This window comes from Notolepis coatsorum, assembly GCF_963971535.1.
Source record: "Notolepis coatsorum genome assembly, chromosome: 1".
NCBI classification, from domain to species: Eukaryota; Metazoa; Chordata; class Actinopteri; order Aulopiformes; family Paralepididae; genus Notolepis; species Notolepis coatsorum.
The window spans coordinates 149,026,511-149,046,702 of NC_140165.1; the positions used below are offsets into that span (position 1 = coordinate 149,026,511).

A 20,192-nucleotide genomic window follows, 5' to 3' on the forward strand; every position below is an offset into this window, starting at 1 on the left:
TAACCTGCTTAAAAAAACTCTATAATGACTCTATGGTAATCATTTTGATCAGGCTATAGCTGTAATTTATTTAAATGTATTAATGCAATTGACAAGGGATTTTTTAATGAATCTATTTTTTCCCCCACACAGGCTTCTGGTTATTTCAATTTGATTAGGCTGAAAGTAAATTGATTAAGTTGAAAGTAAAGCCTTAACCAGACAGGGCAGCATCCTGGCTCAGACCACTTTGTGGTGAAGCCCCGTGTCAAGAGACCTGGATCTCCACCAGGACTCCGGGGGAACCAGAAGAAAGGGACAATCTTGACAAGGATCCTTGTTCCCTCACATTAGCATGCAGCTGACACCGCCGTCGATGGAATGATTGGAAAGTTAGTTTTTACATGCTTTCCCTGCGCCGCCCGGGATAAAGAGAGAGATAAGCCTATGAGTCTTTAATTTCTCACAGGAGCTCCTCTGCGCCAGAGCGTGGAGGATCTCCACTCTGCTCTCACAGTCTGTGTCAGAGATGCAGTACAAGAGCAGGCTTTACCTTTTAGTGAGAGCTTCCACTTCCTCTGTCAGCGCAGGATCAATCTGAGAGGGGGGAGAGGATTAAAAGGAGAACGTGGAATCCCTCTCCCATCACTGTGAAACCTGCTATGCCGCGATAGGATGCCGCCAATGACTTAATCATGACCATAAGATGAAACAATGATACGATGCATAATTTCTATCATGGGCCAAATCGTTCTCGGAAAATCCTATAGTTTTCAGAGATTGGGGTCAGAGTGGGGTGTGTGCCCAATCTGATTAATTGCAATGTGGGATTTGCCTGCATTAGCCCGCCCACAACAAGTCCCACAGCAATTTAGGTCAAAGATGTAGAGAAGCAAGCTGCTTCTTTTTTCCCTCTCTTTTTAGTTCCTAACCAGTGGAGGTTTCTCTATGACAACACGTGAAACACAAATTCACTCATAATTCATAATTATTATTAATTTACACATATATATATATATATATATATTAAGGCTGTCAAAGTTAACGCGATATTAACGCGTTAACTCCCGATTCTATTAATGCCACAATTTTTTTTAACTCAAGATTAACTACAAAAAATAAAAATACGTTTTTTTTTTTTTACTAGACTTCACTCAGGTGTATTATTGATGCTCTCATTGATACTATGTTTGCTTCTGAAGTGTGTGTGTGTGTGTGTGTGTGTGTGTGTGTGTGTGTGTGTGTGTGTGTGTGTGTGTGTGTGTGTGTATGAGATATAGAGAGAGAGGGGGGTGAGAGAGATGAGGAAGGGGCAAGAGAGAAAGAGAGCTGGGAGAGTGTGTGTGAGGGAGAGAGGGGGGTGTGTGATTAATCAGCCCTTGTGTGTGTGTGAATGTAACAAGTTCCTAACGTTTTCTTTCCCCTATTATTTCATGCACACTTTATTCATTGTTTTAAATTATTATTTTCTTTTAAGTTATTTTGTGCATCACTCTGTTTTGAATTTGATGCAAATTTGCAATGCATGAAGGTCATCCTTTTGTGTTAAATGGCTGCATAAAGCAAGCATTTGTTGACTCGCATGTTGATAAGAGTATTAAAACTTGGAACTTGAAAAAGATCTGTTTAAGGTAAAAAAAAATGCGATTAATTTGCGATTAATCGCGAGTTAACTATGGACAATCATGCGATTAATGGAGTTAAATATTTTAATCGTTTGACAGCACTAATATATATATATATATATATATATATATATATATATATATATATATATATATATATATATATATATTTCTTTTTAAATTATTATTATTATTATTATTTTTATTAGAAATGTTTTCCTCTGTCAAATAAAATGCCAGTGAATTTCTTTTTTCTTCAAAAATTGCCAAAATTGCCAGCTCTGAGCAGGCCTGCACTGCAGTAATGACTGCAGTATATTCGTGCAGATGGCTGCACAGGTTGACCCAGGATACAATTAATAATAAATAATAGCCAATCAAAATAGGCTATTAACGTCATCTAAGCACGGTCTGTGCAGTTAAACTCTTGCCATTGAATGGGGGATTGAATGATTGACAGCCCTTGACATCCAATACACGGAGGTTGAATATGATTGGCAGCCTTGAAAATCCAATCAGAGGTTGCTGCATTGCAGAGTCAAAACGGGTCCAGCTGCAGGTCCATAGGTTAGGTTTAGCTGGGGCCAATCTCAAGTTTCTTTATTAGTTGTCATACAGAAGTACAGAATACTTTTATACAAAATGTAACAGAAAGAAGCATTTTGTATAAAAGTATTCTGTACTTCTGTATGACAACTAATAAAGAAACTTGAGAAACTTGAGATTGGCCCGAGCTAAACCTAACCTACGGAGCTGCAGCTGGACTGTTTTGACTGTGTGCAGCATTGAAAGAGCAAGGATAGTTTAGTAAGCTGTACAGCTGTAACACAGTAGGGCAGGCTAAATTAAACTTTGCGCCAACATTAGGACCGAAGTATAAACCAGCAACTGAGCAACATGAAGAAGTGGACTTATGCATCTGGATCAGAAAAAAAGTTGTGGATGAAAAAGTAAGTAGGCTACAGTGTTTGTAAAAGCTTGTATGCTAATAGTAGCTAGCCAGCTTAGCCTACATCACAATGATGATCACCAAGCTAACCTACTGTACACACTGTAGGGCTGGGCAATTAATCGAAACAAAATCGCGATATCGATTCATAGACCTATGCAATCTCATTTCTAAGTTATGACGATTTTTCTTTTATTAAAAAAAGTTTTTTTTTTTTTTTTTTTTTTTTTAACTTAAAATTATTTTATCTGGGTTGAACATGATTTGTGGAACTCCCTCTGGTGTTGTGGTCGTGGTATTCACTGACCTTTGGGAAGTATTTCGACATGCACATGGGTATCTTAGTGGTGTAGTGCAGGGCTATTCAACTGGCGGCCCGCGGGCCAGATCCGGCCCGCGGGATGATTCTGACCGGCCCGCCAAAGATTACTTTTTTTTTTTTTTTTTTTTTACTTTTTTTCTTTTCATGTCAACGTTAACACGCACAATTGAGCCAAAAGTCACTCAATTAATGACAGATTTCATTGATAAATTGAGGGAAAACTTTGCAAGTCGATTTGATGAATTTGACATGTCCAGAGAATTGATGCATTTTGTGAGCAACCCATTTGCCAATGTAGCTGCTATTTCCACAAAAGGACAAGAGTTCCTTGCATCACTTCACATTGATGAAGGTCTCCTGCAACTTGAAATAATTGACATGCAAGCATCATCTGCTCTGAAGCAGGCAATTGAGAATGAATCCACCACAACATTTTGGATAAAGTGTATTCATGTCAAGACATTCCCCAAAATAAAAACGCTGGCAATATCTGTGCTAACAATGTTTGGCTCAACATACACCTGTGAATCCAGTTTCTCTCACATGAATGCCATTAAAACAAGCAACCGTGCCTCCTTGACAAATTAGCATTTGCATCACTGTTTGCGGGTAGCCCTCACTTCCTATGAACCCTCTTTCTCTGCCATTGCCCAGTCAAAGAAGTGCAATCGCTCTCATTAGATGTGTGTATGTAGGCTAGGCCTGTCTGCCCCCCACCCCCCTGATGTTTGAGAGTTAAGAGTGGACAATAAGTGCTAATAAGATGCTGTGATTTGCTGTTGTTGCACAGACATGAAGCACTTTTTCATAAGCTCAGCTGCACTATAAATGTGTTTTTTTGTTCAAGTGTTGATGTTAGAATGTTCAGATGCACATCATGCACTTGTTTCTTTTTTATTTTATTTTTATATTGAAATGTTGAAGAGGAGATGTTGCAGTTGTTGCACAGTCATAAATGAAGCACTTTTTGCAGGAGATGTTGCAGATGTGGCACATAAATGAAGCACTTTTTTTGAAAAGTATACTACTTTTGCAATGTAGTTAAATAAAAGTTGTGAAAATGTGGTTGCGTGTTGTGTCAAGTGTACATATATTCATAGCACGGGGAGGCGCCGTGGCAGTCCGGCCCCTGGCCCCTTGGGTTTCTGACAATGTGGCCCCCTGAACAATTTAGTTGAATAGCCCTGGTGTAGTGTATCTTGTAGACCAGGCCCATTGCAAGTTGCTGTACTCTGTCGTCTACTCTAAGCCATCCTAGGTTGTCAAAGTGGGCAGGGGTGAGGTGGGTTTTAGGAGTAAGGTCAAGCAGTAGTCTGACCAGTTTGTTTTGTGATGTTTGTAATCTTGTTTTTAGTGCCTTTGAGGTGCTTTGGTACCATGATGTGCAAGCATAGTCGTAGTACCCTTGAATGAGTGCTCCTGTTAGAGTCTTCAAGGTATTCTTGTTTACCAGAGAGGAGATCCGGTACAAGAATGTAGTTCGTTGGTTGACTTAGTTTTATTACATTGGATCCCATTTTGTCACAGGAAAGATTTGCCTCTATAGGATGGAACCCAGGTAGGTAATTTCATCTTTCCTTTTAAGATAAGATAAGATAAGATATTTCTTTATTGATCCCCTTAGGGAAATTCAGGCATCATAGCAGCATGGGGGAAGGGGGGGGGGTACAGGTAGTGAAAACAACACAAGCAGTGTAAACAAATAGGTCAATATAATTTACTATCTAACTAACTGAAATATATTTTCACAGTGTCACATAAGGTGCAGTATGCATAAGGTAGTGTTATAATTTACTATCTAACTAACTGAAATATACATTATTCATTATTCACAGTATCACAGTATTCACATAAGGTGCAGTATGCATAAGGTAGTGTTATTGTCCTACTTGGGTTCCTATTAGTTCTAGGTCGATGTCTGGCAGCAGTCCCTGCCCACTGTTGTGGAGCCTGATGGCCACTGGTATGAAGGACTGTCCGAGGCAGTTAGTTGAGTGTCGGGGGGGGGGGGGTATGAGTCTGTGGCTTCCTTGTCACCTTCACCTAATATGTTTTGATCTGGTCAGGTGCGCTGTCACCTAATATGTTTTGATCTGATCAGGTGCGCTGTCACCTAATATGTTTTGATCTGGTCAGGTGCGCTGTCACCTAATATGATTTCATCTGGTCAGGTGCGCTGTCACCTAATATGATTTCATCTGGTCAGGTGCGCTGTCACCTAATATGTTTTCATCTGGTCAGGTCCGCTGTCACCTAATGTTAATATGTTTTCATCTGTGTCCACTGACCACTGACACACAGTGGGGGATGTTTTAAAAATATAATTTAATATATAATATAATATAATAATTTGTGCTTCACCAAAAAATTTGGTCAGCAGCCTCCACTGTTCCTAACTCACCGCTTTTCGGAAATTAAATATGATATATGGAACGTGTTCATTTAAAATCGAATAATCTGACAGACCAAGAGTTCACTCTTGGTGTCCACATGTAATCTTGGATTACAGAGACATTGAATACACAGTAGTAGCGGATGGATCATGCTTGATAATATAGATTAGCAAAAACATCTATTGCTTAAACAATATCTAAATAAAGCAGCTGATATTTTACAGTAGATTAGAAGAAACTAGGCTATATAAACCATTGACATGATTAGTACATCCGTGTTGTATTTAGATGTAGTTTAATTAGTATTGTATTAAGATTTACTTAATTTGATTCTAAAAATGCATACACATTTTTATTTCATGTTGCACTGGCTGTGTTAATACAGCACCAAGTGCATGTGGCAACCACAGGTGAAATTAGTAGCAAATTTTTCCCACGGCGCACAGGACAGATTTAACTTATTAGCAAGACAAATCAATGTTGGCAGTGAACACAGTGATTCATTTGATGTGGGTCTCATTCATTGAACCTTCTCATCAAACAGAGACACAAAGCGTGGTGGTGGAACAGGAGAAACAGCGGAGACGGTGGCGTGCCCCTGGACAACTAGAATCAAGGTGCTTTTTAAACAAAGCTCAAACTGAACATACCTTTTTGCCCTTTTACCGCTGTTTAGAGGAACATTAAAAACAACAACAACATGAGGTTTGAAGGAAAGAAAATGTACTCCGTACTTCAATGTCATATCAAAGCAACTCAGGGAGAGGAGAAGATATGGGGGGTGGGGGTCAATGTGAGAGGGACTGCAGGTGACGAGCAGTACAGAACAATGTTACTGTAAGAGCACAATGTCTGCCATTGTTGGCCAGGATACAGCTTTCTGCAGCCCTGAGCTGGTCAATATTCAAGCACCTGACATAAGCATTCAATCAGTGCAGCTGAAACATGTTCCGTGCTCCATTAGGTGAGAGGAAAGAAACAACCACCTCACTGTCACAGTAATTGATCATAGTCTGGCTGGGTGATTTGGTGACAAATCATTTGACAGACAGTCTTGGCTGGCTGCATGTTTTGATTGTGAATTATGCTGTCAAAAAGGTCCACAGAGTAAGCAGAGAGGCAATTTCTCAAGTCGCTTTGCTTGCTTGTCATAATGATGCAGACTCTGTATTTGTAATTATCATCTCACAGGTCTGATCCCTCTCTGTTCCTACATGGTTACGTGGGACACCACTGTGTCTGTGATGTCAGAGATTGGCTGCACCAAGGTGGCCGCTCTACAGTCGAAAGTAGATTTTTTCGAAAGCGGGCATTCATTCATTCAGTCAGTCGGTCAGTGAGGCACACATGGAAGTAGGGCCAGGCCTATTGCTGCCCCATCCCCCTGAGAGCAGAATAAATTGAATTCCCTCTTAACGCTACATCCAACTGACCCATCTCCAACCTCTTTTCTTGATCCTTCAATAGCAACTGAGGGAAGCAACAGGTGTGATTGGAGGATCAAGAAAAGTGGGCAGGTTTTAAGATAGGTGCATTAGAGGTACCCTGGACTACCAAGGCATGTTTCTGTCAGGCAAATTCCAACAGACAAAAAACTACAGAGTACAGAGCAAGGCATATGACAAGGCCAGACCAAGCCCATTTATGACCACTCACCTTTGGCCCAATGATGACCAACACTGCAAGGGGGTTCTCATCATGCCACTCTGAAACACAATAATAAAGCAAGGAACACAGTAAGCATGTGTGAGAAAAACTAACTGTTGCATACTGTGGCACTTTTAATCAATGTCAAATGAAACCAACAAATAATATAAACCACACTGCTGTTGGGTGACTACCAAAACAAAGTGTCTTAAAGGACCAAATATGTCCTTGTTAACATTGAAATACTTACCACATAGTGACATATGTGTGAAATACATTTCAATAAAACTATTTCTCATGTCTTGGTGATGGTGACACTATATCACATGTAAAATAAGCCAGCGCCGATCGCCTACAGGTTATCGTGTCAAGTGAGGCGAAACAGTTATGGTGCGTGAAAAGCACACGCAGGTATGAAGGTGTATTTAATGTGCAGTAGCAGCAGGGAGCGCTAACACCAAAACAAAACGAAAAAACAACACAGAAGAAACAAAGGAATGTTGTGGGACAGGCATGATAATGTGATGCCGGGGTTTGATACAGGGTTGGTGGTGTCGTGCATTGCTTCAAAACCTCCACATTTCCCCCTCTTGCTTCATGCTCAAACTTCCTGTTTCTAATTCTAAAGATGTGTCTCAGTATAGCGCAAACATTTGTGTGTTTGGAGGAAGTTCTTTCTTTAGTTTGTTCTATTAGGCAGTCACACCCACGTACCACGTTACAACAGGTGGGAGCTGCAGCCAACTGAAGCACCTAACAGAACTCACTCACACTGATCTAATCGATGCTCATTGAACCACACAATTGTTATCCAGTCCCCAAAAACCAATCCCATCAAGATTAGGCATGCAGTTGGAATGGCTTTCTATTTCCTGGGCTTTATCTCGCCCCACTAAGGGCTTGATTGGGCTTAATGTGGACATCTGCAAGATTTTAGTTTGTTCTGGGAACATCTATTGGTGGTATTGACTTGTTTTCCATCTGGCTAACTAGCGAGTTAATCTTCTATGCATTCCAAATAAGCCGATGTTGCTGCTGTGACGTGAAATGCATCACTTCCTGTGTGCCGGGTGATTTTCCGGGGAACAGCAAATGTAACATTCATGAACTGGGTCACTATTATGTTATATGTTTGAGATTATTACTTTAAAGGGGCTATGTACTGCTATTCCTAGCACTATTTGGGCAACTTTACACAATTCCTGTTAGTCTATTGAAGACATCTGTAAGGTTTTTTTTCCAAAAAATGCATTGTTTTATATTTCTAATCAAGTACTCAAAACCATCATTTTTCAGCTCCAAGATTTCAGGCTGTTATGGCCTGGCTCCGCCCATAAGCACTTTGAGTGACAGTCAGTCCACACAGTCTGCGATTGGTAGACAGAGAGAGATAGAGAGCGAGAGAGAGAGGGGGGGGGGGTGCGAGAGAGAGAGAGAGAGAAAAAAAAAAGACAGGCCGTCTCTTCCTTTAGTTTTTTCTCTCCCTGTGGGCAGATTGAAACCCGACACCTCTGCATACTCTGGAGGGAGAGAGAGAGAGATAGAGAGGGAGAGAGAGAGGGAGAGACAGAGAGAGAGAGGGAGACAGAGAGAGAGAGGGAGGGAGCACTTGGGGGGGGGGGGGGACCTGCCGCGCCACACAGGAGAGGGGAGGAAGGGAGGCCCCCCCCCCCTCTCCTGTGTGGCGGAGTGCTCCCTCCCTCTCTCAAGTGCTCCCTCCCTCTCTCTCTCTGTCTCCCTCTCTCTCTCTCTCTCTCTGTCTCTCCCTCTCTCTCCCTCTCTCTCTCCCTCTCTATATCTCTCTCCCTCCAGAGTATGCAGAGGTGTCGGGTTTCAATCTGCCTCGCAGTATGAGGAAGTGGGCGGGCATTAGCTCCAACCACAGAGCCAATCGCATCACTGTGCGCTACCCAGCGTCCGAATGACGTGACTCAGACGTTCAAATCAAAATGGCCTGATTTACTGGAGGAGGAAAGGGGCTGAGCTGAATCAGAGAAATCCGCCAATATGGTATCTAGACACTAAAACACATTGATACGAACTCCTATTACTATAATACAATGCTAGAGACTGAAAAATGACATTTATAGTACATGTCACCTTTAAAGGTGCCATGCATTATAAATGGCATTTTTCAGTCTCTAGCATTGTATTATAGTAATAGGAGTTCGTATCAATGTGTTTTTGGGCCTAAATACTATATTGGCGAATTCCTCAGCTACAGCCCATCCCCTCTTTGCCTCTAGTAAATCAGGTCATGTTGATTTGACGACCTGGTGCACGTCACAGGGCGCTGTTTATAGCGCACGGTGATGTGATTGGCTCTGTGGTTTTAGCTAATGCCCGCCTCCATTCTTGCTACCTGCAGCCGATACATACAACCTAGAAACAGAAATCCCGTCACTCGCCTCAATTTCACGATGAGCAAACCCCGCAGAACATGTAACGTTCCTGGTTGTAGAGCTACAAAGAAGTCTTTGCACAGTTTTCCCGTTGATGCCGAACTTCGCCAACAATGGAACAAGTTCCTTTTTGGCGACCCTCCAAGTTCCGTCGCAACGTCTAATACTCGGGTTTGTACTGCACATTTCTCCACCGAGGACGTCGCCAATCAAGGTATTTTTGATGCTGGCGTGGTCTCCATGTTGGTTCTAAACAAAGGAGCTGTGCCTTCAATACGCGACCCGACACAAATAGTAAGTATATATGTCGTAATTAGCCATATAACTTACTGACTGTTGCTAGCTACGTTCACTGTTTGTATGTGTGAGGGAACATTGAGGGTTGTGTGAGATATGTTATCATAAATACCATCTAACGTTATAGTATATAACTGCTGCTCTTTATAAAGTAACGTTATAGAAAACTATTGAAGCAAGCTAGTCATAACTTCTAAATAAAAGAACACAACTAGTGAGAGGTAAACAAGGTAACGTTATATTTAGTGGCTTGGATTATATTGTAATTGATTTACGATTTGGTCATTCTTAGGCCACAAGTTCCAGCGCCAATGTCCGCCTTTCTCCTCCTGCTTCAACGGACTTCAGTTGCCAGACAGACAACCCAAAGATACGTTCTGTTGGTACACAGCTTTCTATGAAAACACTACGTTCGCATGTCAAGAGTCAAGGTAGGTTTGTAACTCAGTGTGATGTAATGTAATAATGTGACCCAGAATTGTTTAGATTGGCCCTTTCACCCACCGCTTTCACCCAAAGCTGTAAAGGAATGTGGATTGTTTGTATAGTGTCTCCCCCCCCCCCCCTCAATGTACAGTTTTACTTGTTTAGTGTGTGTTTTCGACGGGCCGCGCGCGACAGAAGTACACAACTATTAGATAACAGTAACTAACTAACAGTGCAATCAATCAACTTACCAATCTGAAACGATGTAATGTAAGCCTCGATCGCTGTTGTTTGGGGGGGGGGGGGTCAGTACAATCTAACGTTAGTGTGTGTTTTCGACGGGCCGCGCGCGACAGAAGTACACAACCATTAGATAACAGTAACTAACTAACAGTGCAATCAATCAACTTACCAATCGGAAACGATGTAATGTAAGCCTCGCTGTAGCAAATCGCCTTCTTCTTCTTCTTCTGAATCATACTGTGGGTCGCTCTCTGGATCCCAAACATAATGTACAGCCATGTTGTATTAGTTAGTAAAATCGGTATATGTTTTTGCGTGTCGAAATAAAAACCTGAAACCTAAGACCTTCACCTGGATGGAATGACGGGGAGATGGGCGGAGCTATTTGGTGGGTGGCTGTCACTCAAAGCATTCTGCTAGTATGGGTGGAGCCAAGCCAATAATAGCCTGCTTTCATGAGGCTGAAAAATGCTGGTTTTGAGTACAAGATTAGAAATATAAAACAATGATTATTTTTGGAATAAAAATTACAGATGTGTTACATAGACTCACAGAAAGTGTGTAAAGTTGCCCAAATAGTGCTAGGAATAGCAGTGCATAACCCCTTTAAGTCATGCCACGAAAATGAACCCCCGCCTTTCCATTGGCCTTAACTTTGTATCCCCTCATCAACTCAAGTGTTGCATTTTGGCAGCTGCCTGCACCATATCAAAAGGACGGTGAAGTGTGTTACCTGAGAAGGCCTCTGCCAGATAGAGGGGGTCCTTGACTCTTCTCAGACCACAGACCAACAGGAAGACACACGGCTCGCCTACATCCTCCTTGCTCACACCTGGGGAGGGGACAGACCAACATGATGAGCATCCACAACTACACCAGATAATGAAAGCAATTCATCACCCAAAGTCATGGCAGTGACTAATCTTCTCTATTAATTCTTAGATCAGAGTTGCAAGACTCAAAGGGAAATCATTGGAATATTGTTGTCTGATCAAAGTGAGCAGTACACAACAGTAGAGTAGTACAGACTTCCCAACTACAGTGCACAGGGACCATCATTTGCTTACTAAACTGTCACACAAGCGGTCCTAAGTACAATAGAAAATATCACTACCATTGTACTTATTTGATGCGTGCACAAATTCACTAGACTTTTTTTTAATTGGCCAATTCTATATCATGCAGTATCCACATCAGGTGTTTTTATGGAAACTGGGCTCCATTGAGAGGCAGACACGTATAAATCAGTTCTGTTCCCAGATCATCCACCTGTAATGTTCAACCCTCAGATTAGTGGAGAGCTGGCGGGCGTGCAGCCGTGCTCTATGCCAGCAACTACTGCAGTACGCTGTACTCAGCCCTCCAAGGCCTGCAGATAAAAGTCCTGACCCCAATAATAACCCAGCAATGTACTAACACCACAACAAAGCGCTCACCAGCCTGTCAATAGTTGGACTTCTCTCATTCTGTCTCGTCTAAGCAATCGCCTTATGGCTCTCTGTGACCGGTACAAAGTATGTCAACCTACTGTAGACATCAATACCTACTAATCCACTCTTAGCACTCGCCCAGAGTTCTTCTCTTAGGTGTGAAATTCATATACCGTACTTTTCGCACTATAAGCCGCACCTGACTATAAGCCGCAGCAGCTAAATTGAATGATGTGTACATATATAAGCCGCACTGGACTATAAGCCGCAGGTTTTTGAATGTTTAATTACCATATGTAATTAGCTTTGGGACACAATACTGTCGGACAAATAACAAGCATTAACTCATTTACAAGTTGTATTAAGTTTAGCAAATAAGGGAACAGATAAATAACATTTCAATGCAGTCAAAAAAGCAATATTTAGATGTTTACATTTTCGAGTTTGGTCACGTCGAGTCACATATAAGCCGCACAGTTATATAAGCCGCAGGGTCAAAAAATAGGGAAAAAAGCCGCGGCTTATAGTCCGAAAAGTACGGTAGTTGGTTTTAGTCATTGCACACTTCCTTCCAATGGCTGAATAAATAAACTATTTATTTATATGCTTGTAAGGCCAGTAGAACTGCAGCATTTAAAAGGCAGAGGTCGACCAATTCAATACGAGACTATTTCATACCAATGTGCTTTGGAGAGGAAATGTAAATCAGGTCTCTGTCAAGTCCATTTGATAAATATATATATATAGTTTATTTTTTTTTATTTCCTTTTACCACTGATGTTCTCCTACTGTTATATGAAGGAGGTTAGAATGACACCTATTGCTTAATGCTGACTGTGGCTTTCCCACAGAGGCACAGGCAGAGATGGTGAAAACACAGACCAGTGACAAGTTGTTGCAAGCCAGAGCAGATGGTACCTCATGATTACCTCAATGTGCAACAGGTGTGCAGCCACTCCTACCCCCAGGTCTAATTAGCTTGACCCAAGGCAGGTATGGCTGCTTAAACCAGCCATCTCAATACATTTACATTTAGTAATTTAGCTGACGCTTTTATCCAAAGCGACTTACAAGTTCTGTACGACAAGCCATCAGGAAGGGCACAACTCTATCAGCTGAGCAACAATGTTCATCAAAGTGTTGAGTGCTACAGTGTAGGTTAGTTTATTAGGACAAGTGCATGACAGTACGGTTAGTTAGGGTTAGAATACATCCCTTGTATTCTAAATTCTCCTACAGTCAAAAACCTTTGCTAACAAATGCAGAAGGCTGGGGCGGGGGGTCGTTTCTGATTATTCGATCGTCAGTAACGGCATTCGCATTGAACACTAAAAACATCACCCCGATCGCTATAAAAGCATTGCAGGATCAAGCTAGAATTTACGTCAAATCGCCCTTACCTTTGGCCGGGAGTAATCCAAAAAGAATATTCAATTTCTTGATCGCCATCTGGTAGATCCAATCCCCATTTGCTCGACGGCATAAACGACCATAACATACGGATCGGGCATAGTTGACGGGTTTCACTGTAACCGGCAGAACTGTGCGCCTTCCCGAGAAGAAAACATGAAATCCGAGACCTGGGGTCATTCCACAGCCCAGGATACAATGTTAGAAATGGTGCTCGATACCGCCGCCTGGTAGGATGCAGCCGGTACTGCACCTTCGGATTCCCACTATGCATTTTTCAGGCAACACACAGCTCCCTGAGATTGAATAGGGTATTAAAATCGGAAAAAAGGAAAAAAGGAAAAACGACCCAGAAACGAGAATCGTCGTTTATGGCACTGAACGGTTGGGGCACAAATGTGTTAAAATGCAGAGGTCTGAGGAACTGACCCCAATCCTGGAATCCGTCTACATTGCTGGTTCCCGGCATGTATATGTACCGCTACGCTTCGCTTGCTTCATAGCACAACCAGGGAAAATTAACATGAATTAATGTTAATAACTGAAATTAACTTTAGATCACCCGGGGCGACGGTACATTTTATTTTACGGAAGCATTTTGTATTAAACATAAAATCCGGGGGCCACTTATTTGTCAAATACGTATCCCAAAGTTCTTAAAGGAACACGCCAACTTTGGGCGGCTACGTGGCGTAGTGGGCAAGGCGCTCGCCATGAATGACGGAGACGCTGGGCTTGCCTGTTCGAGCCCAGCGCTCCACATTGCTTTCAGTTTAGCTAGTCGTTCATACTAATACACATTGGCCGTATTAGGGGGTGGGAAACTGATGGGTGGGAATCGGGCGTTGTGGACAGCGACTCCTACAGGTCGGTTGGTGCACCTGCGCAGTAGAATCAGGAAGTGTCGGGGGCAGCGTGAGCCTCCCACGCGTTACTCCTCGCCACTGAGAGATCGAGCTGCGCAGGTGAAAAGATGCGACTGCTGTTACCTCAAGTACCGGAGGGGACTTGTGCTATGTATGACTTAGTCCACATTGCAGCCGGCTTGTGGGAGGCAAGAAACAGCGTTCGTGACAGGGGAGGGTTGAATTGGATGATACGAAATTGGGATGGGAGAAAATATAGAAAATGGGAGAAAAAGTGGATAAAAAAAAAGGAACACGCCAACTTTTGGGGAAATTTGCTTATTTAACACTTCCAGTGCCACTTGTTAACATGGTAAAGCATGGTTAAATGCCACCACTAGGGCTGCAACTAATAATTATTTTGGTAGTCGACTAATCTGTCAATAATTTTTTCGATTAGTCGACTAATCTAACGATTATTTCTGTCGATTATCTTTTCGATTAGTCGACTAATCTAACGATTATTTCTGTCACACCCTCCATCTCTGCTTCCTGTGGGCGCAGCTCCTTTTCCGGGCTCTTAGCAGACTTCTTAGCTTAACATAACAGACCGACAGTAAGTTTGGGGGAACTAATGGGATAACTGGGGTTGCAACAAAAGTGCAACTAGGGCTAAAAACACAATGAAATAAAATAATAATAATAATAATAATAATAATAATAATAATAATAATAATAATAATAATAATAATAATAATAATAATAATAATAATAATAACAATAATAATAATAATAATAATAATAATAATAATAATAATAATAATAATAATAATAATAATAATAATAATAATAATAATAATAATAATAATAATAATAATAATAATAAATAATATATCCTTCTTAGCAGACTTCTTATCTTAACATCCCAGGGAACTAATGGGATAACTGGGGATGTTGTTTGCTCCTGAAGTGACAAGAGTCTCAAAGTCTGGGGTGATGGTGGACAAAGCAACTCTGAGGTCATGCTCAATGTCCAATCTGTTTCTCTGCTTTGTCTTTAGCTGGACCAGAGCTGAGAAGCCACTTTCACAAAGATAGGTGGTGCAAAAAAAAAATTATATAAAAAGAAAAAAAATATTATACGACGTCGTTGATTATAAAAATTCGGCGTCGACGAGTTTTTATGATCGACGTTGTCGATTATGTCGACTAATCGTTGCAGCCCTAACCACCACCCACTTCAATGATAGCGTTGTGAACGCATAATCTCTGTCTTAAATTATGTGTCTAATCTGCCCGTCGTTTATCAATGACTTGTTTGCAGTCAACATTGTCGAAACGGATTGTTTTTTTTAATCGCTTCATTTCCGTTTTATAGCATTTTGAAAAGCCCTCGTTTCCAAGGAAAATATAAAGATTCTGTGATAATCGGCATTTACTGGAATATTCTGGCATACACAAAAACCCGTCATTTTTCGGCCTATTTATTAATTGTTTTCAAATAAACGCTAGATTATCGATAGTATATGTGTACTTATGCACGCTATAGAGGCGATCTGAAAAATCGATTCTCTCATTTCCTCATCAGCGATCACAGCCACACACACACACACACACGCATAGGGCAAACGCTGATATATAGGTGAAAATAGCTCTGATTATCCTAAAACTGGTAAAATAAATTCCTTACCTCAGATCAGATGTTATCCAAAAAAATTATTCCAATTCCTGATCGCCATTCCAAATATCAATCACGCTTATTGATTACAGTGTTGGGTACCCTGTCCACGGTAGCCCTGTTTATCCACAGTGGTGTGTGTGTGTCCTGTGTTCTCCTAAAATCCACGATCAGCTCCTTGGTTTTACCAATGTTCAGGAGCAGGCTGTTGTCCTGACACCAGAGTGCCAGTGCATCAACCTACTCCCGGTAGGCCTTCTCGTCGTTGTCAGAGATCAGCCCCACCACCACAAACTTCATTATGGAGTTGGAGCTGAACTTGGCCACACAGTCATGTGTGTAGAGTGAATACAGCAGGGGGCTCAGAACATAGCCCTGGGGGGACCCGATACTCAGGGTGATGGTGTTGGAGGTCTGACCCCCCACCCTGACCGCCTGAGGCCTTTTACTCAGAAAGTCCAAGAATCAAGAATCAATGATTGTGCAAAATACAACAATAAAATAGAATAAAATAGGCATCGAAAAGATTTCAAAACATTACATGACCACAGAGGTGAGTGACACCGGTCTGTAGTCATTAAGACCTCTAGGGGAGGATTTTTTGATACCGGGATTATAGTGGACACCTTGAAGCAGGCAGGGACCATGGACTCAGCCAGGGATAGATTAAATATGGTGGTGAACACTGGGGCTAGCTGTTTAGCACAGGACTTAAGTATCCGTCCTGTTATCCCATCTGGGCCAGCTGATTTTCTGGTGTTCACCCACATAAATGCTCTTCTCACACTGTGTTACGGCCTTGCGCAGAGTATAGACTGTAGACCTTATACTCATCCATATTTCCTGACGCTCTGCCCAGGTTATAAGCAGTGGTGCGAGCATTCAGGGCCACTCGTATGGAATTGTCCACCCACGGTTTCTGGTTTGGGAAAACCTGCACCTTTTTCGTGGGGACAATACAGTCAGCTAGCGTTGCTATAAAGCTAACAACATCAGCAAACTCACTGACGTCACTGGAGCTCGCCTGAAGCATTCCCCAGTGGACGTCATCGAGTGCGTCCTGTAGCGTGGCCTCTGATTGGTCGGACCACTTCTTTACCTGATCTCTGTCGATATGCGGGGATAAGCAAGATGGCGTCATGATCCGATGTGCTTGTTGAACCAGCTAATGGGGGGCCTGGTATTGCCTTGTAACCGGTTCTAAACGAGGTGTAACAATGATCAAGCGTATTTCCTCCCCTGGTGGTGCAAGCGATGTGCTGAAAGAAGTTTGGCATCACCTTCTTCAGATTCGCCTGGTTGAAGTCGCCGGCTATGATCATTGCTGTGTCTGAGTGCTTGATCTGTTGCTTGTTTAGATGTCCCTGTAGATCCGCCAGGGCCCTGGCGGTATCTGCTTGTGGTGGGATGTACACTGCCGTCATGATAATGGCGGTGAATTCTCGGGGGAGGTAAAACGGGCGACATTGTATGGACAGATGTTCCAGGTCCGGTGAGCATGAACGGGAGTGTCTTTACTTCCTTCGGGTTGACCCATTTGTTGTTGGTCAGAAGACAGAGTCCCCCTCCAACGCTCTTACCGGACTCTTCTGTACAGTCCGCTCGGAAGACGGAGAAGGAATCCGACGGAGAGATGATGTGATCTGGAGTTGTTGCCTTCAGCCATGTCTCCGTGAAACACATAATGTTGCAATCTCTAACGTCTCGATCGAAGCGGACCCTCGCACGGAGATCGTCCATCTTATTCTCCAGCGAACGGACGTTTGCCAGCAGAATTGAGGGAATTGCCGGCCGGTAAGGAGAACTTTTCAGTCTTTTCCTAATTCCGCTTCTGCGTCCTCTGTGTTTCCGTTTGATCTCTGCTGTTGTTGTCGTCTCGTCGAATCTCCGGTGGCCAGTTTTGGCTAAAAGTGTTGTTAAACGCGTCTTTCAGGCCGGAGTTTAAGTCTATCAGTGACTGGCGATCATATTTCGTCCATGCCAGTGTAGTTACTATAAAAAAAAGTACTAAAAATAAACACAATAACAAAAAGTACTTGCCATCTACCCTGGAGATAGACAAGCAGATACAGTACATACCATTTTCTTCTCTGTGCATGCAGTAGGCTTTCAAAAAACAGGGCTTTTGAGGTGATGAAATCACTGCGCCCAGGCAGCAGTGGTTTGGCAAAAAGCATATACCGTACTTTTCGCACTATAAGCCGCACCTGACTATAAGCCGCAGCAGCTAAATTGAATGATGTGTACATATATAAGCCGCACTGGACTATAAGCCGCAGGTGTTTTAATGTTTAATTACCATATGTAATTAGCATTGGGACACAATACTGTCGGACAAATAACAATAATTAACTCATTTACAAGTTGTAAGTTTAGCAAATAAGGGAACACATAAATAACATTTCAATGCAGTCAAAAAAGCAATATTTAGATTTTTACATTTTCGGGTTTGGTCACGTCGAGTCACATATAAGCCGCACCGTTATATAAGCCGCAGGGTTGGAAAAATGGGGGAAAAAGCAGCGGCTTATAGTCCGAAAAGTACGGTATATCTGCTTAGAAAACAAAAATGTCTAATTATTATTATTATTTATTTTTTACGTGGTAAATACACAGGTCACAAGGTTTTGGAGTTGTATTTGGAGTGTATTTCGTGACAGTTGGGAACTAGGCTACACTGGCACACCTACTTCCAGTGAATGACGCTAAGCTAGGCTAACGGTGCGGCTGTTCCCTAAGCCTAATGCATGCACAGAGAAGAAAGGGGTATGTATCTGCTTGTCTAACTCCAGGGTAGATGGCAAATAAGCTAGTTTCCCAAAAAGTTGCCATGTTCCTTTAAAATTATGCAACGTCTTGCAGTGGAGAGTGTCTGTTTACTGGGGGCTGATATCTTGATTATAACGTAACATTTGTTATTTTAACTCCCAAGTCGCATTGGATTCATCCTGGAAAAAAGGTTGAGAACCACTGAGCTAATGTTATGCGCCCTTCTCACTACTCCAGAACGGCATAACAGGAGACAGTTGGAAAGCATGCCCGTGCACAGACGTGTCGATGTGTGCCGAGAAGATACAAAATCAAAGAGAAAAATATATATAAAATTGTGAATTATTATTAAAAAAAATTGTGGGATACATTTTTCCAAAGGGAAGAAAACTGAATTGGACAAATCATCTGCCTGCAGCAGCCTTTTCTCTCTTGCTCTTTTTTATGGTTCTTCAGTTAGCTGTATGTAATTTTTTTTTTTTATGATCTTAGAGGGGCATTCTGCACAGACCCTGTCGCTTATTAGTGGGCTTGTGTGTGTTTGGTAGTTCCCGTCAGTCAGTCTGGAGACTGCCACAGCGTGATGCCAACACAGAGCAGAGACTAAATAAGAGCATCTGAAACACACAAAAGCTTTCAAACGTCTTGACAGACTTTTGTGCAAACTACAGGGAGTTAGACTTGAGACCAATGTCTCACCAGTATGATCATGTCATACCTTTCATCATGGCATTTTCCCTCATCCTCCTCTGTCTCATTAGTATCTATTAATATGCCAAGTTGTCTGAAAACGTTAGGAGAATAGTTCTGAGTTTATTGTATCTATTTAACCCTTTTTAACTAGGCAAGTCCTTAAGAACAACGTATTATTGACAATGAGAAGCGGCAGAAAGCCTCTTGAGAGAAAGGAGTCGGGAGAGAAGACCAGGAGTTTGGTGAGTAATGATGACAGTTTGTGTTAGATGTGCTCCTTGTGGTACATCCAGTGTAAACCCATCTCTCCACCTTAGCGGGACCCCCTGCCTGTACTCCACTGTCCTCAGTGATCCTCTCCCCTGCCCAGTACCTGTCTTATCTCCAAAGCACACAGCAGGGGGCCACACAGAACACATACTGGGTGCCTTTGATGGACCTGCAGGATCCCAGCGCTGTATTCTCTGCTACACGACAACCAAAGGGTAACACACACACACACACACACGCAAGCAAGCAAGCATCTTCAATCAGTCAGGCTGCTTGTTGTGTCATGTTCCATGGAGAAGGTGTCTGGGAACACACCCCTGGGCTACCACTTTCCTTCAGAATCACTTTAATTTCTACACTCAAAGCCACACACGCACGCATGCACGCACGCACACACACACACACACACGCACGCACGCACGCACGCACGGACACACACACACAGCTTCAGCCTCTACTCCCTGTACACACATGACTGCGTAGCACAGCGGAACAACAACACCCGCAAGAGGTAGAGAACCTGTCACAGTGGTGTCAGGAGAACTGCCTCTCCCTGAACGTCAGCAAAACAAAAGAGACGATTGTGGACTTCAGGAGGTCGGGGGTCAAGGACTACAGCCCCCTCAGCATCGACGGGGCACCGGTTGAGAGAGTGAACAGTTTCAAGTACCTCGGAGCCCACATATCCGAGGACTTGACATGGACCACACACATTGACAGTGTTGTGAAGAAGGCACGACAACGCCTCTACTTCCTCAGGCGCCTAAGGAAGTTCCAAGTCAGTCAGAAGATCCTTAGGAACTTCTACTCATGT

At 42.5% G+C, this 20,192-nt stretch overlaps 1 protein-coding gene across 5 annotated transcripts in view; it reads right to left on the bottom strand.

The window, feature by feature from the left end:
* glt1d1 (glycosyltransferase 1 domain containing 1) overlaps positions 1–20,192 on the bottom strand; it is an 82,938-nt gene that overhangs the window by 45,421 nt on the left and 17,325 nt on the right. For 4 of the 5 annotated variants that reach the window (XM_084322504.1, XM_084322502.1, XM_084322503.1 and 1 more), the window contains exons 7-9: positions 11,017–11,115; positions 6,925–6,974; positions 533–576 (exon numbers count right to left, since the gene is read on the bottom strand). In XM_084322504.1, the coding sequence (XP_084178630.1) occupies positions 533–576; positions 6,925–6,974; positions 11,017–11,115 (193 nt within the window). The remainder of the gene's footprint in view (positions 1–532; positions 577–6,924; positions 6,975–11,016; positions 11,116–20,192) is intronic. The other variant, XM_084322505.1, reaches the window with a different exon arrangement.